Source organism: Anguilla anguilla, chromosome 5 (genome assembly GCF_013347855.1).
Source record: "Anguilla anguilla isolate fAngAng1 chromosome 5, fAngAng1.pri, whole genome shotgun sequence".
In the NCBI taxonomy this organism is placed as follows: domain Eukaryota; kingdom Metazoa; phylum Chordata; class Actinopteri; order Anguilliformes; family Anguillidae; genus Anguilla; species Anguilla anguilla.
In genome coordinates, this window is record NC_049205.1 from 53,776,268 (window position 1) to 53,794,263 (window position 17,996).

At 42.4% G+C, this 17,996-nt stretch overlaps 2 protein-coding genes across 3 annotated transcripts; one reads left to right on the forward strand and one right to left on the reverse strand.

Annotated features, from left to right (window-relative positions):
* The first annotated feature begins 677 nt into the window (after positions 1-677).
* LOC118228182 (proline-rich protein 33-like) lies at positions 678-1,781 on the forward strand. Its single transcript, XM_035419519.1, has one exon. It carries the CDS (start codon positions 678-680, stop codon positions 1,779-1,781), a length of 1,104 nt encoding a protein of 367 aa, XP_035275410.1.
* A 3,214-nt stretch (positions 1,782-4,995) lies between these two features.
* Positions 4,996-17,169, reverse strand: LOC118227038 (non-muscle caldesmon-like). Of its 2 annotated transcripts, XM_035417121.1 has the most exons (14): positions 16,919-17,169; positions 13,896-14,138; positions 12,479-12,809; positions 12,114-12,250; positions 11,405-11,651; positions 11,109-11,240; positions 10,798-10,821; positions 9,726-9,767; positions 9,066-9,109; positions 7,867-7,939; positions 7,393-7,524; positions 7,026-7,124; positions 6,297-6,380; positions 4,996-5,131 (listed from the first exon to the last, which is right to left on the reverse strand). In XM_035417121.1, the coding sequence occupies exons 1-14, from the start codon at positions 16,975-16,977 to the stop codon at positions 5,042-5,044; spliced, it is 1,737 nt and encodes a 578-aa protein (XP_035273012.1). In that variant the 5' UTR covers positions 16,978-17,169; the 3' UTR covers positions 4,996-5,041. The 2 variants fall into 2 exon arrangements, with proteins under 2 accessions (XP_035273012.1, XP_035273013.1); XM_035417122.1 differs by lacking the exon at positions 10,798-10,821.
* Positions 17,170-17,996: the final 827 nt, after the last annotated feature.

Here is a 17,996-nt window from a genome sequence, read left to right on the forward strand (position 1 = left end):
CCCAGGATGCGCAGGCTACTACAGACAAAGAGAGAAGCAAAACACCCACATCCATTGCTGTTGCTGCTGAAACACCTTTGGCTGATGCTGTAAGCCTGAAACCCTCTGAGTCTGAAGTCGCTACTTCAAACAATCAGCTGAAGGTTCCAGAATCTGATGATATAAGTCAAACAATTCCAAATGGTCTGCCTCCACTGAATACAACTTCACTGGAAAATTCTATGCATATCCCTCTAACACCCAAGGGTGCTTCCAGTGAAGCAACTACACCAACAACCCTGCCTAGCTACCAAAGATCCAAGACTCCAACATATGAAGGACGCCAATCTGTGTCTCCCTCATTTGGATATCAAAGGTCAAGAACGCCAACATATGAAGCATATAAACCGAAACCTAAATCAAAGTATTATGGATTGACTCCTGCTGAGTATGCTGCGTATGGGGGAATCCGGACTATTTCACCCACTTTTGGAACGTCTAGGCCTAAGACACCTACTAATGGGGTGTCCGAAGTGTCTCGTCCTTGGAATGACATCTCTGTGCCCGAATCATCCTCTAAAGAACCACAGAGGCCCAAAACACCTACCAGGGAAACCACAGTTACAGCTCCCACAAATGAGGGTTCAGTACCTCAGATCTCAGTATCCGAAATTACTCCTACAGTCTTAACACCAAAGATGCCAGCTGATGAGGTGAGGCCAGCAGAGATGGCAGAAGTACCAAAAACATCAGTACCTGAAGCAGAGGAAGCACACAAAATCCCGACTTATGGAATGCAGAGTGCAACGCCGCCGCCTCCAGAGCTACCAAAAGCTAAAACACCTACTTTGGAGGTGCAAAGACCCAAGACCCCAACCACTCCAGTTACAAAGACCACACCTGAAGCACAAACTGTTGAAATAGCAGCTTTGGATGTGCATGTCACGCCTGCCTCACTATCATCTGAAGGAGAGGTTTCTGGAGCTGAGACGGATGGGGCAAACAAGTTAGCGTCCCCATTTTCCAGGACAAAAACTCCAACTCAGGATGCAAATGCTGCTAAAACGACGACAAGCAACAAACTGCCAAGCGATGCGCAGAAAGACGAGGACAAAGCTTTGACTGTAGAAGCAGCGCATTCGAAAGAGGAAGTCCCTCCAGAGAAAGTCCCTACTAAGGAAGAGGCAGCAGCTGTACCATTGACAGCAGAGAAGGAGGCTCAGGAAGATGACTCATCCGCCAAAGAACAACTTTTGGGGAAAGTGGTGAAGAAATCACTGGGCATGAAATCCAAGCTCAGCGGCTGGTCACGCCTCAAGAAGCACATGGTTGTGGAAATGGAGGAGCCCAAGTTTCCAGACCCTGAGGCCATTACACAAGTCCCCGATGACAGTCAAGAGCAGAAGCTAGAGGATACACCTTCGGAGGCCAGCGTACAGTCGGACAAGGGAAAAGCCACCCCGAGGGCCACAAAGATGTGGGACGCTGTCCTGTTCCAAATGTTCTCCACCGAGGAGAACATCATTCAGCAGATCAACAATAACCAGCAGGAGGCAGAGAAACCGGAAGTGGTGAAGGAAAAGCCAAAGGACGTCCCAGCGTTTGTCCATCGGCTTCCTCTCCTCCTGTACAGCCCCAGGTTCGATGCCAGGAAGCTTAGGGAAGCTGCCGCTAGGCCCCTCAAGAAAACTTCAACTGTGTTTGAAATGGGGCTGCTGAACCGCAAACACCAGGATGAAGAGCCGAAAGACTTTAACAGAGTTGCGAAAGGGTTTTCTGTCTCAAAAACGACAGATGAATAATTTAGACTATTGAGTTATTCAAATGGGGGTAAACGTTTTGTAATTAAACAGGGAATAATATAGTGTTTGTCCAACAAATTAACCTGTCCAAATGTGATAGTTATAATGTTACGATTGTATATCTGATCAGACCATAATATTTCAGAATTTAATAGCTCTTGTTAAATACACAACTAGCCAAATCTGTCCAATTGGCAGCTTAGATGGTGTGCCATAGATATCAAGGTACAGTATGACACAAGTGCTTTTAAAATTGCGTTGTATCTTACTGTGTTAGCTAAGTGTATTCTGTTTACAGTGGTGAATTGGCCAGTAGTAGAAAACAAGTACTTCAACAGTTTTTACCCAATCTGCCTGTAATGGCATGAGGTTGGGGGTTGTCTGGAGCCCTCAGTTTGAAATGTTAATATTTTAGCATTTATGCTTTAAAAGATATCATGTTTTCTGACATAACTGTGGGACAATTAGATTGAAGATTATAAAGGAGACTTTTTTGGCTGGCAAATTTACACAAATTATTGATAAATTCAAAGGTCCCCCTAAAATAAATACATTTACAATGTGAAATCACTTAATTTATTTTACTTAACATGAAGAACTTCAATTCTCAGTTTTATCCAAGAAGAAACTAACTGGGGGTTCACTGACACGTGTCCTGATGTGTGTCACAGAATCACATTTTTGGAAATATTTCAAAGGTTTTACAGAACAGTGTAAACTGTTCCAAATTGAATTTACAATCATCCATCAATGGAGATATATAATGTATGTTCATTGTTAATAAATAAAATGTATAACCCTGAAATTAATTGGTTAGTTTGGTATTGGCCATTATCATGTTACATTTTTGGAAATTGCTTTTAAAATATTAAAATAACAGTAGTATTTAATGCAAATCTGACAATAGCTTTCATATATAAATTCCAAACTTTTCTTTTTCATTTTTTGCTATTTTTATTCATATTTTTAGATATTTTTTTTATTCTCTTTACAAAATCGACAATATGGTGCTTATTTCTTACCAAACTAAGAATCCAAGACACACTGAATGGCAGGTTTTTACCTGCTATTGCTACTTTTGTAAGTGGTGATATACTTTGTGAGGATGAATCCATCTTTGGCTTAGTTTAGTTCCATTCTCTCTGTGCTTTTAAAAGGTGAATGATGAATATGTAGAGGCTTCACTGTTGGTTCTCCAGATGCATTATGGGTAGGGTAGATACAAAGTATGCACACATGCATGGATTTGCACAAATCCATCCATGCGTGTGTATCTGAACAATGAGGCACACACACAGGCTGCCCCAGATGTCTCACAAGACAGTACGCTTTATGCTTCCTCGGGAGGAGAAAAGTGGGTGCGACAGTGGGAGTGAGAAGCGTGGCTAAGATTGTTTTAGGCATGGCAGGAGGTTGGCTGTCTGTGCCAGGTTGGCAGTAGGCCTGAAACACAGAGCTGCTGAGCAGAAAGTCCTTGGAGCAGGCCAGCAAACGGGACTTCTCATCACACAGACCAGCCAAGGCCCTTTGGGGTGACATTAATGGGATGGATGGCACAGCATGCTGACAGGGCATTTTGTCTCAGGAATGATGCCCATGGTTTGGGAAAGTTAAGGATGTCTTGGAAAAATATGAGCTTGAACCCCATATTGCTATGGAATGTGGGTGTTTTCTTGAAAAAAATTGTTGGTTGTGGTTGTTGGCTGTTGGAAATGCTGGCTTGAAATGTTTCCCAGTGTTACTGCAGACTCTTAAAGTGGGCTTGTGTCAGGTTGAACAGAAATGGAAAATAATGGCAAATAATTTCCAGATATGGGATGGGGAGTGAGTAATGGGAAGGAGTATAGAACGAAAACAGGTTCTTCTGAAGTCAATCCTGATGAGGATAAGACATGAGGATTGCTTTGTCTGATAATATAGGGGGGTTTTACTGCTTAAATAATAGAACTGAGCACAATAGTACCTAGCTGATGACAAATATTTTATGTTAAGAGTATCTGCTAAGATATGTCGTTTCACCATAACTGTCTTGAACTGCCTATAATTTTGTTTTACTCTGAAAGGAACACTAAAGTTTACAGTTTACAATACCTTCCTCAGTAAAAATATTTCCTACCATCGAAAAAGGAAACAAGAACTGTTTTCACTCGGCATTCAGCCCCAGACAGGAAATACATTTATAGCAGTGGTTGAGAATTTCATTCGCTACCTGTATATAAGATTGTATAGAAATGTTAATTGAGTTTTTGTTAACTGATGTCTGACTGTCTGTAATCCGCATACATTTCTGTAAGTAAATTTCAAACAAAAATTAATCTACTTTGTTCTTTTTCAGCACATTTCCTAACACTGCACATGATGAGATGCTTTGGTCAGTTGTTTTCCTCAAAGGAATGGGTCTCTGTCTGGGGTTTTTTTCTTCAATTTCAAACTTCCAGGCTTACTGCATTACATTACATTTAGACTCCTATTTAATTTAGGCAGCCATGATAAATGTTCAGAGTCCAGCATTAAGCAAGCCTGAGGATGCAATTTAAACAGCTGTATTTTCATGTATATGTGGATTATCCTTAGTTATAAATAATTATCATCTCTTGTATTCCCAAATTATGTGTTTTCGGAAGGCTTCCTAATCCTGTTTATAAACGAATGCATGTCCCTGCTTGATGAGCTACCAGCATCTTAAGCATATCTTAAGTTCTATCCACTTGAGTTATTCAGGGATTAGTAAATTCAACTGGAACACAACCCATCAACATGCATCAGCACCCCCATACTGGAGGAATGTATATACTGCTCTTTGCACATCAAACACAGACAGATACAAAACTGGCAAACAAATTCATATAAATATGTACTGCAAGTAACCCCCACAACACACACACACACACACATACAAATTCAGTGTCAAGCGCATCCACACAGATAGAGATACTGCATCCCAAACATACATAAAAATAATGCAGGCAAAAAATACTGTACACACAGACATTATATGGCACACACATCAACACACAGATATTGCATGTCGCACACACAAATAGATACTCTGCCATACACACATAACACACATGCACGTGCACACACAGAAGTGACACGCACACACTCACACAGACACACACATGCACAAATACACAGACATACACATGCACAAATGCTGTCTGTCACAAAATAAATAATTATGGGTGAGTTGACACTGAATTAGGAAGGTGATAAAAAAGAAAGACAGTTATAAGTCTCTTACTTGATGTTGCACTCAGTTACTCATGACCACTGCTATTGACTGGCATCTTCTCATATTTCCCATGACCTGTCACAACAAATGTGTATCTTTTACCACAAAGGGGGCCCTAAGAAAAAAGAAAAGGAATTAGAAACATTCAACATTTACGAAGCACAACCTGAACTGATATTGTAATTATGACTTGTTTTATCTAGTAATTAATTTGGTTCATGTTTGCAGCTAAACTTGTAACTTGAAGCTAACCATGCAATGCCAAATTCATATATAATTATCAATACCTATCAAGTTCTGAATACTGTCCTCAATTTACTGATTTCTTTATATTCCATATGTAGACATTCAATGCAATTATGAGATAGGAAGGTGTTGTGATGATACTGAAAAACTGAAAAATTCTTAATAATGTAATGCTAATGCAAATTTCATTTATATACTGCATTATACACTGCATTATGTAAAGTTATGATAGTTTAAGTTTGGGTTGTATATGCGACCTGTGAAAAACTCTGTAAAAAGCACCACACACTATCACCACTTTCTGCCCATGGTACTACAGACATACAGATTAGGCTGAATGAAAAATGTTGCAATATTAAAGGCACAATTGCAATATTAAATGCATCAATACATGTTGCACACATGGTTACTGGCTAGGATTTCCTCCTCTGTCTCTCCCTTCACATTTGCTGTTGTAGTACAATAGATGGTGCTATTTGCCTCCTAATTTTAGTGAATGATCATAATGTATTTGTTTCATGTTACAGTGAATTAATTCAATATATGTGTACATTTTTAATTGATTTATTAGTTTTTTTGGTTGCAAACGTGGATTATGTCAAACATAACCTGCCTGGAGCATAGATGAGTGAATCTGAGCTTTGCTAATCAACCTTTGAAACCTTAACTACTGAATTTGGCACCTTACACTAGCTTTGGTATGTATATCATATGCTGTTACACTGGCATTGGCATTGCTTCCTCCACTATTCTGGAAGGCTGTACGGGAATGTGTTCACCAGTACTGTCCATCATCCAGGGACCTGTGCATGCTGCATTCATTAAAGTGATGGAAGGTGGTGATTGTTCTGGCAGAACTAATTATGGGACAGAATGTGACTCAGCCATTTGCAGCTTCAGCTGGTCATTATCACCCCCCCCCCCCACCCATCCAAACACCCCTAGCACCACTTAGCATTATTATTGCCTTTCCTGAACACCAAACCCTATATACCCCCCCTCCCCCCACACGCACAAAAATGCACATGACTCACCTTCTCTGCTGACCCCCCAGAGGAGGTGGCTCTTACAGACTCCCACAGGTTCTTTTTGTTCAGCACATCACCAGCTCCGACACTCTTTTCAGAGGAGACAACATGGAAAGAAAGGAAATACGTCTACAACATTTTTAGGAGCAAGTATTGCTTGTGTTGCAATGCTTCATTTTCATCACAAGGGGATAACCTTTGCTGGACACTGTGGCATTGTGTCCAGTCTGACCAGGTCTGGCAAATGTCTTTGAAATCCAAACAAACCACCCACTCACTGGTTTTACTGAGTTCACCAAAATATTTACAAGAATAATGTAACAGTCTAAACATCTCTCTAAAAGTTCAGGAAAACCTGCCTGCAGTATGTAGGGTAATAAAAGCAGAGACAATTATTTAAATTATTTTAAAAAAGGTTACCTTGGAGAGGGAAGAAGAAGGGAGAACAGCAGAGAAGAAGAAGGATGAAGGAAGGAAACTGAGGAAGGACCAAAAGGGAAGTATACAGAGGATTATGTGACCTGCACTTTCTGTCAGCAAAGGTAAAGCTACATGAGTCTGCACACCAATTCTCTTTGGTCATGGGCTGTGTAAAGGTGTTTCAGAATGTTTAGCAGATATTTGCAGTTTCTCCCATACAGTAGTCACACTTGGACAGGCTTTAAACAAACCCACTGAAGCAGTTCAGGTAGATGGAAAATTAAGTCTGTATTCCTGGTGGTCACATAAACTCACAGATGGTTTTGAGAGGAACTTTCTGCTGCAGCTCTCAGGATTCTCCTTCACCCAGTGAGAGACCATACCTGCCATGCCCACTTTAAGACCATCTGCATCCTGGAAGACAAATACCATGAGACAACTACTAGGAGTCAGGAAGTAGGTTACACTTGTACTGAAAAATAGACAATGAGAGAGTATCATTTACAGTATAAACACCAAGGTTTGAAAATCTAACTCACTCACTTCTTCCCTCCACCCCTCACTTGCACACTCTCCTTTCACCTTCTCCCTCAATAACTATGTAACCAAGTGGTCCATTCACTTCTTCATTGCCCTGGTCACTCTTTTGCTCCCTACAGAGGGGTCTGTTGTGCACTCTTACCTTGTGCTGTTGGTTCTTGGTGGTGCCCTGGCTCCAGGCATCCCCAGCCTCAAACAGGCTCTTCTTTGAGGCCACAGGTTCCGGGGAGCGGGGCAGGTCAGTCAGAGTGTGCCGGCCCTCTCTGGATGACGTCTGTAAGCACAGAGCACAGGCCACATGAGCCACACAGGTTCTACAAACAGAGAATCGGTCACCCAAGCTCTGCTCATCATGTGAGTAATATTGCACTGATCAGGCCTTTCTGGCAGATTCACGTCTCCAGGAAGAGCCCTGTATCTGGGTTCGGCTCCTCACCCACTGGTGGTGTGATGTGGTAAATTTGATGTGGGAAATCTGCTGACTTATGGAGTGGGAGACCAAGGTTTTGAGCAAGAAAGTTCTTCACCTCCTCAAAAATGCTGTCAATGTCATAATTTTTATTTCCTCTTTCTAGTGCAAAAAATGAGATAAATGAGAAAGTCAAGGGATGGTCACCTCAAGGGCGTGAGTGTACTGCTTCAGTCTGTCATCGATCGTGGAGACATGGAACGTGGGCAGCGTCTTCACACTGTTACCAAGGAAACAACACTGCAGCATCAGCATCGAGTCTTAACCTGGCCATGGTCCAATGAAAGAATTGTATCTCCTCTTTAAAAAGACCATTCCCATATTGTAAAGATGAAGAGTTCTGACATAATGCTTAATAAATGAAAGACCGGAACAGTTAGCATTCAGACATTACACTGTGGCTCATGTTTCAGCCTATGCCAGAATCACTGTGTCAGCCACATTACCATCTGTTAATGTTGTCTTTCAGCATCTCAGTGACTCTGGCACAAAGCCACTCATAGCATTAATCATGAATTCAGATGGATTTACAGCCTAATAGCACAGTGCACCATTCAAATCATACTGCAGGAGACAATGATCTCAACAAACAGTAAAGAAAAAAGTATCCATGCACAAAAAAATAGAAGCAGGGTTTTTTCTGAATCTAAAAGCAGCAAAGAAAGATGACAAACGAAGATGTTTTATCAGTACCTGTGACAATATATCATCACAGATGGGTATTACAGCCACGCCTCAGCAGTGATAAGTCTCATAATGTTAAACCGTTCAATATCTTAGTAAAAGCCCTATTGTTTCAGTTACATGACTGTGGTCAACATATCTGTATTTGAAGTCATTCCTTAAGGATGATGGACAAATGACTGCAGAGGCAGAATGTATTTGGACTGGGTTAGCAGGATGACATCATTCAGACTCCAACACACATGAAGAGTGACTGGAGGAAGAGGGGGTGTCCTTCATCATTTTTAATCATTTAAGTCCTTATCTAATGCTTCCCTCCCCACTCTCCTTTTTGCATAGAACAGACAGAGAGATTCTCATGTCTCTCCTAATAGAGACATCCCAGGACGTTTCCTCTGTCACCTTAAAAATTTCCAGAGCTGACAAACTTAAGACAGGAAAATGCAGGAAAACTTACCAATCACCCACATACAATTTGAAATTATTTGAATGATTGTTGTTTTTAGCCGTTGATGGCTCTTACATCACATACATTTTGTTGTGTTGGTCTAATGCAATTTTCAGACTGCTGGGAGAGCTGGCTATAACTGAAAATCCAGTACAGCAGACTGGGTGGTGCCGTGCAGCCAAGCATTCAACTTCCCTAAAGACATGAAACTCACTTTTTCTTCAGGGACCGGTTCAAGGATTCTGTCCTTTCAATAATCTATGAAAGAGCACAGTTAAAATGTACAGACACACATTGTTGGGGTCAGCTGCAGCACATCTTTAGTATGTCATTTTCAATCAAACAACATCCACACCAGTACACAGAAATATTATGTGTTAAATCAACTCCCTTCTTGGATCCTAAAATGAATTTGGGAAACTCCTCTGCAAAAGGCATGCCCTCACTCTCCAGAATGCTATCCTGGCCAGGGAACATAGCTGAGAAAGGGCCCTTTGCCCTTTGTCATCTTTTTTGCTTCATACTGTGGACCCGAAAGCTATGTGTTTAAGAACACATGGGAAGCTATGAGGGAGGTTGAATCCAGGTTCAGAAAGTAAAAGTCCTCCCCAGAATTTTGTTCCAATCACCTGGATTTACTAATTGGCACAGTTCCTCAGCCAGGAGGTAGAACTAATTTGTGAAATCAGTTGGCTGAGTTCCGGGGTGGAAGAAACACATGGCAGGACTTTAACTTTCTGACCCCAGGACTTTCCACCTTTGAGAGGAAACCACTCCATGAGTTTCACGTTTCACTCACACACAAACTGTCCCTGGTGGTGCAAGTAAGAACTTCACCTGAGAAACAGCACGAGCCTCTCTGACCCTGACTCACCGAGCTTGTGTTTTCTGCAGTCACCCTCTCCTCTGTCTCATTCTGTAAACACACAGACAGCGTGAATGACAGAAACAGAAAAACCCACAGACTAGACAGGCATTAGACACCAAATTTATATGGTCAAACCTCAAAGTCCCTTTTGTGCTTTAAAATAGCTAGAAGAAAAAGACTTTGTAATTCTACAGAAATGGAATAAATCATTGTTTTCACACAGGAATTGCCTTCATAATCCTTAGGCATGTTTTTATTGAGCTTTTGATTGAGCAATATCAACTGTCAGTAGTTTTTCAGCACAAATCAAAGGATAGTACTAAAGTCATTCCCTTTTAGTATGGCGGCATATTCCTGACTTACAGTAGCATTTACACAATGAAACTCAGTAAAAACAAACATTGAAATACGACATGTAACTGATGCTTTAGAGGAAAATAAGTTTTAAAAAAGAACCGTGTGTAGTGCATAGAAACCCATTAGCTCTTAAAGGGCACTTAAAGTTGTTCTTTCAAACCCAGTTTAAGCGGTGGTTTTGATGAGCCAAAACCAGTCTATTGAGCTAAACAAACCCCATTGTCTGCATTGTAATGACTGTACCGTATCATTAAAATTCAGTCTACTTAGTGTGTACTGTAGTTGCTATTTCTGCAACAAAATTGGTTGTTCTCATATTTTACTCATCATCCCAACATTTTCATTGTTCTTAATTTTCGTTGTTGCTGTTTCTGGAGGACAACCTTTGGTGCCTTAAAAGAATCACATGCAACACACAGTGCAGTCCATTTTCCACCAAAGACATCACACATACTGCAGCACAAGGAAGGTGGGAGTGATGCCTTTGAAAGAAAAATGAAGAAATGAAGGATAGTTCACACTACAGAATGAGAGAGAAAAGGTGGCATAACCAGTACTAACCCACATGCCTTTCCCACACATCTGAACACTGTGTACTCATGATTGAGTACACAGTGTGCAAGAGAGAAGGCATCCTTAGTAAGAACAACACCATTACCCCACATCACAAAACACAACGTCACACTTGCAATAAATTTTTCTTTCTAATGGTTCAACTTACAGGGTAAAACTGTATGAGCAGTTTCTGTTGAAATAATACAGAACACTTGAACACTCTTGACAGCTGATAAATGATGACATAATGTCATGACCATACACAAAATAGTGAAAGTGAAAAACAGGAATTTGGTGGGAAAACAAAAATCAGCTTATGGGAAAAAAAGAAGAAATTGATCTCATTGGAACTCCGAGCCAATAATATTGAAGCAGGGATAAGCTGTAAATATGACCAGACCACCTTTCAAAATAATGCATTTCCTGCTATGTGAGATGTGATTGGTGGTTTTGGGTAAAGTGGGGGTGGAAATGTACCTTGAAGGTGGGGCTCTTGGGGATGACTGGGCTGAAAGGCTCCTCCCCCTCATTGATGCTGAGGTTCTTCATCCTCTCTGCCGCTTCCATCCGCCTCCTCTCTATCTCAGCCTTCATTTGCCTCCTGTTCTCCTGTAAGAATCCCAAACCAATCATATCAACTATTACTCACATTAGCCAATATGAGTTACCATTCCACAATTCTTGTTCACTTAAAGCTTCTACATATAATTGTATAATGCCTTATGTGAGTGCATGTAAGCATGTGTGCATGTGTGTGTTGTGTCTACATTCACCTCCTCCTGTATCAGCTGTTGGCGCTTTTCTTCCTCCCTCCTCCGCTCATCTTCCTCACGGGCCCTTCGTCGCTCCTCTCTCCTCTTCCTCAGCTCCTCCAGCTGCGCCTCAGCCTCCAGCTGCCTCCTCCAGAGCTGCTCCTCCTGCTCTCGTCTCCCCTTCCCCCTCTGGCTTCTCCATATCATCTCCCCCTTCACCTCCACCTTGTTCGTATCATTCTCTACCTCTTCCAGCACACTGCGGCTCCTACCCCCCAAACAGGAGGGAGAGAGGGAGAAATGCGATTGGTCTATATTCCCACTTCCCTTACTGAACAGGCTGGGGATCATGCCTCTGTGGTGCTGCATCTGAAGTTGTTATAATGATGACATTATTATATAAAGATAAAATTAACATTAAATAACCTCAGTGGCACCTGATTTGATGCCAGATGATGATGTTAGAAGCCCTCCAAAGCTAAGACAGAAACCCTCCCATGTCTGTGTCAGTTTCATGCAATGCTGCAAAGTAAATCACAATAGGAGTCAATAAAAATGTACGCTACTCTACTTTGGTTTTACAAGGTTCGCTAAAAGTATATGCAATAATCTGGTGCTGCTACTTGCAATGCAATTTAATTGAGCAGACATATGATTTAGATTTTGAATGCACCATTAGCATTCACCTGTGGAGAGAAGCATCATTCTTATTCATGTATATGCACGCTACCTTTGTGTCCTTTTAGTCGTAACTGTGCATGATGTCATTTCCTCTCCTGCTGCATCTCCATTGGAGATTATGCGTCTCTTTTCCTGGTGCAGAAAGATGCTGGACACATATGTTACCTTTGTCTGTTTGTCCTCACCCTGGAAATGCAGAGTTCAGTAAGCATCCTTCCAATCCTCTCACAAAAAGTCCCCAGTAGTCAGCTCTGTGATATTGCACATCCAATCAGACTCAATCATCTTGTTCTTATGCCTTTGTTTTACATACTGAGAATATGCTGATCCTACAACATCAAATATAGTTGTACAGAGGATCTATTCATGTCATGGTTTAAATGGTAGAAAACAATATTCTCTAGTGAAAAGCACCTTTTCCTCTGTTTTTCGTGTGTCCAGCTCTGCCTTCTTTGAATCTGTCCGCTCCTCCTCCTCGACTTCTTCCCTCTCCCTCTGGTCCTGCTCCCCACTCCTCTCTCTCTCCTTCATCGCATACTCATCCCTGTTCTCCTCCTCTTCTTCTTGCAGTTTAGAAGTCAGGTGTGCTGGGAAGAGGAGGCTCCCATCAGCGCTGGGGGCTCCTCCAGGGCTCCGTTGCCCTGGGTGATGCTGATGGCTTCCCCCCGGTTTCAGGGTCCAGTTGCTGAAGCCCTCGTCCTCCTCCAGAGTTGCCTGGCAGCCGGGCTTTAAACCAGCGTCCAGTCTGGAAACAGAGCAGCACAGAGCATCAGCACTAAGAGTCTTTCACTCTTTCCCATTCATTAAAAACCTTGTGAGGAAAGTTTGTTCTTTCTGCTCAGGAATTTCCCAGACAGAATGTCCCCCACATCCCAAGCATGACAGTTTTTCTATGATAGAGCAACAGTGTGCACACAAGCTGGGACTCTCAGATTAAGTACAACAATATTTTCTCAGTATAACCCTTTTGAGAGATAATCCACTGGCATTGTAACATGCTTTAAGCATAGACTCATTCAACATTAAACTTTGATTTACAAATACACCCAAGTGAAATTTATTTTCTGCCTAACAGTTTTCCAAATTAATTTAGCTTATTACTGAAGTTGCTAAACTGCGGTGAATTCATTTAGGTTATTTCTGAATTTACTAAATTGTGCTTGTGAATTAAAAAAACAACAATAATTTACTTGTGAGAAAAAGTGCAAGACAAACATTGGTTGTGTCAAGGTCGTAGTTTTAAACCAAATGTTAAGGCATCGTCTGCTCACCAGCGTCTCAGCCAGTAAAGGTGTCGACTGGAAAACGGTGTGAAGGCATCGAGTGGAACAGATGGAGAAACGAACTCCATCCTGTGGGACAAATATCTGCACACTAGCACATTCTCCCTTCCGTCGGCACAAGTCCTCATTCTCCCCAGATAACTGCGAAGACCTGCCCTGAGCATTTCTACCACAACCAACAGCGTGTCTCTCACAGCCCAGACCCGCTCGTCACGCGCACACACGCTGACGACAGCGCAGCGATTGCGGCATTGCAGAATCGCAGTCAGCATCCCGGCGCTGTTGATTCCACCTTCCTTAGCATTTCAGGCCCTGCGCTAATGAAGCCAACGGAGACGTGGAACTGCTGAACATGCTAATTTTCTGCATTCACCAGGAACACAACACGAAAACAACCCCCCCCCCCGCTGTGGCCTCCCACAGAGACAGTTTCACAAAGAGACAATTGGGACGCTCTGGATGATATCAGGTTCAAACTGCCTATTGTCTCCTTGTAATTAACAGAAGCTGTGAGGCCCAGTTGGTCAACGCGAGTTGTTGTGACTTACGCTCTCTCTTTGTTTGCGGGTGCTCGGTCCTCAGACTGGGGCACGCTGTCTTTGGATCGGGGTTCACTGTTCTCAGAATGGGGCGCAGATTGGGGCGTACTGCTCTCGGGTTGAGGCACACTGTCCTGTAGGGCCCCCCCAGAGTCTGTTCCCCCACCACGGGCGCGTGCCGCCTCCCTCGCCCGCCTGCGGCGCTCTCGCTCGCTCTCCTCTGCATCGTCTATGCTGCGTTGTGCCGTCAGTCTGTCAGAGAGGGATCACGAAGCAGCTGGTCAGGAACTTTCCCATTTTAATGTGATCAATCCTCTCAGTTCACTAGCCAAACAACTTGCTATACAGTATAGATTGTAGCCTCAGATACACTAATCGTTTGGGAATGGGGGTTTTCGGAACTCTGAAATGTCTGTAAATGTTTGAAAATGAAGACTTAAGTACACCAACTTTAATTTGAATTTTTTATTTGAATGGATACTTGTCTTCCATTAGTCTTATTTTTTAAAGGCTCTCATTTGTAGCTAAACATAATAAAAATCTTGCATTCTCAAAAACAAAAATATTTCAGACAATTCATTTCATAAAGAATGTAGCCAATAATTATTGTTATTATTGTACATCAGAAGACATCATTGCTCTTTTTGCATTGTGTTGGGCCTTTCAGAAACATGCATACAACATGTTAATTTTAGATGGGCCCAACATGGGGTTTATAGCAGGAGAGGTGTGTTTTATTTTCAGACTCCCAAGCTAACATGACATCACCTGTTTTTCAAATGAGTATCAGTGTCTCTAATACCTTTGCAAAGCACACTGTGAGGTTCACATTGTGGTCATTAGTGTATCACTGGCCAAGAGTCAAGGTTAATTTAGTGTTTGGGCAGAGACACAGCTTTCCTGTGGCTGTGTCAACAGAAAGGACATGGACACAATGACATTCAGTGGTTTTCTCCTTGTTTTTGCGGACTTCATTTCCTGGATCACAATCCAAGCCCTGGATTAATTTCCTTGTTTGTTTGCAGATAATAAGTAGGAATATTCCACGTGTGATGAGTGAGAATTTTCTTCTCAAAACAGATTTCTTGTCTGCAATACTTCTATGAAGCCAAATTCCTAAACTTAAGATTTTTTCATTGCTGGCAGCAAAATTATCTGTGATTCCAAGTACTGCTTTCTTGCATTTTCTTTGAAGAATTTATTTCTCAGACTCATTCTCAGTCCCATCAGACACTTAAAGTAAATGCACACACTCTTTGGTGATTAAAAGTTAAAGTAATATATAACTGTCTGTTCTGAGATTTGCAACTGAAAGGGTTGTTTGGCAGGGGGGGGATGAGGTCATCGCTGTGAAGCGAGTTTCAGTGCAAATAGAAACCACAGAACAAGGCCAAATGTTGGTTTGATGATGCTGTGAAAACACACTCCAAGGACTTTAAACTCAGTCATTGGAATTTTCTGAAACAGGAGCTTTGGCAATAAACAGCACAAAAAAACTAGATTTTAGGTTCTAGACCATGTCAGGATTGTACGTACATTTACATTTAGACGTTTAGCAGACTCTCTTATCCAGAGCCACTTACATAAGTGGATACATGCAGGTTTAAGAAATGAACAGTCCTGATTTTGTCATCAGGCTCAAACAAAGAAATCCCCCCGAGATTCCAGTGCCTTTCATAACAGCTTATCATGAACAGCAAGGACCTGAAATTTGTTTTGAATCATTTCAGCTTTTTCCACTCCAAAAATTGGTGGGGATTTTTGAAACCACCCAAATTGAGGGGAGCTCCAGGGAGTGAACCCCAGAAATTTCATCCCTGTTTGCTGTCCTGGATCCTGGGGACAATGACCGCTGGAGCAGACGATGGAGGGCTGGATGAGAGTTTACTGGCCCACTCACTCAAACAGAGAAACCCCCCCCCCCCCCCCACACATTCCAGGGCCTCTTATCACACCTTATCAAAGATTGCCACCCCCCCCCCTCCCCCCCTCGAGCCCCTCCCTCCTGCCCCCAGAAACACACCAGCCACACATGTACCCTGCCTGTCTTCTCTAAGAACACACTGCATATATATCTTCCTGTTTTGTGAGTGACAGCATTCTGTATGGTTAGTACTCTGTTTCAGTGCCTCGATCTCTTTACAGAGCGAGGTCTGCAGTGACACCCACACATTAACACCCACTTGCAGCAGGTCATACTGAACAGCAGCCACACTTGTATATGAGGTGCAGGGTCAGTGTGCATGCTTTTTAACCCACCCCCTCCCTGAACAAATGGAGGCAGGAGTGTGAGGTCAGCTTAATGACACTGCAGGCGGAGGGGAGGAAGTGTCACCCCTAATAACATCCATTAGCAGGCTTATTCCCAGGGCCCCAATGACGGGTCCCACCCCACCCCACCCCACCACACCATCCTCCAGCCATCAGCATCACAGTGAGACATAATAAACAGCAGACAGAGAGCAGTGCCTGCAGAATCACTTTCTATTCTTTGTTTTTGTGGGAAACGCTATTATTTACTTATTCACTTCTGCGGCTCTGCATCAAACCACATTTCTTCAAAAGGATTCATAAACAGCATTGGTGGAACAGTTAAAAAAACACACAAACATTGAAAAAATAGTCATGCATTTCAAGTGGTGGCACAAACAGTTGTTAATATATCAAAAATTCCCTTGATGCATTTTAAGGGATACGTCATTTAAACATAAATACTCAGCTAACTTGCACAAGATCAATTGCACTAACATGACTTACTTCATACGTAGTGTATGTGTTGTATGCTTAGCTGTGATACCTCTCACCTATGAGATTTACCTGAATGGCATGCAAACGGCTTACGTCATAATGCATATGTAGCCCTGATGACTGCCTGAGGGCCTCTTCCTATGGGTCTGCTCAGAGCGAAGGGCTCTGACAGAGCTTTGTCTCATCCTATGATCTACTCTACTCCAAACACACTTCTCCAAAAACCAGGGCGAATTTCTAGTGAAGTGCCAGTGCAGACGCTGGCTGCCGTGTGCCACACTCACCTCAGGAGGTTGTGCAGTCCCTGCTTGCTGGTGTTTCTTCTGATGACACTGCCTGACATGTCTGTTTTCCCTCTGGGCTCTGAGCTTCTGTAAAATCAGCTCTGTCTCTGGACGGAGTTCTACTGAACCTAGCTTCAGTTTGATCACCACACCTGGCTTCAGTCAGGTCCTCACTGTGCAATCCCAAAAGGGTGTGTGGTCCCCGGGAGTGACGTGAGCTCTCTCTCTCTCTCTCTCTCTCTCTCTCTCTCTCTCTCTCTCTCTCTCTCTCTCTCTCTCTCTCTCTCTCTCTCTCTCTCTCTCTCTCTCTCTCTCTCTCTCTCTCTCTCTCTCTCTCTCTCTCTCTCTCTCTCTCTCTCTCTCTCTCTCCCTCTCTCTCTCTCTGCTCTTGCAGCTCTCAGATAGGACAGTCCACTGCACGTGAATCTAATTGAGAACTTTAACCCCCCTGGCCCTATTTCCCTCCCTGCACCCATTCTGCACAGTATGGCTCAATCATGAACCATGTGATTCTCCCCGCAGGGATAGTAACCTGATCCCCCACAACCAATCCACCTGCATCCACAAACAAACAAACACACACACACACACATAACAGCAGTAGCAGCAGCAACTTTCCTTTTCAGAACAATTCAATAAGAACAATATGATTAGTCTATAAGGCAATAACAATGCTGCAGAAATAGCAAGATTTTTTTAACAACAGATTTCTGAAGAAAAATTCATGCAGAATTATAGATTATATTATTATTAAGAAATTCAGAATAAAGTCTTTCTTGAAGATTTGTGCTGTCTGTCTGCTCCATATACCTGTTATTGCTGCTAGGCAACAAAAAAGCACCAACAAAAAATAAGAGGAGAGCAGCCCATGCAGCTTCTGATTTTTTACACTAGTTACAGAAGACTATTCTGGTCAGTGTTGCCAAATGCCTGTAATTTAAATCCCCAAAATATTAAATCTCCCAAACTGTATCTTCAGTTCCCTTGGAAAAGTTCATTTCCTCATACCTCCTTTTAAAATTGCCCATCTACCATTGACAGTTTATATTTAAATGAAACTACCCTCATGAATGTTTCA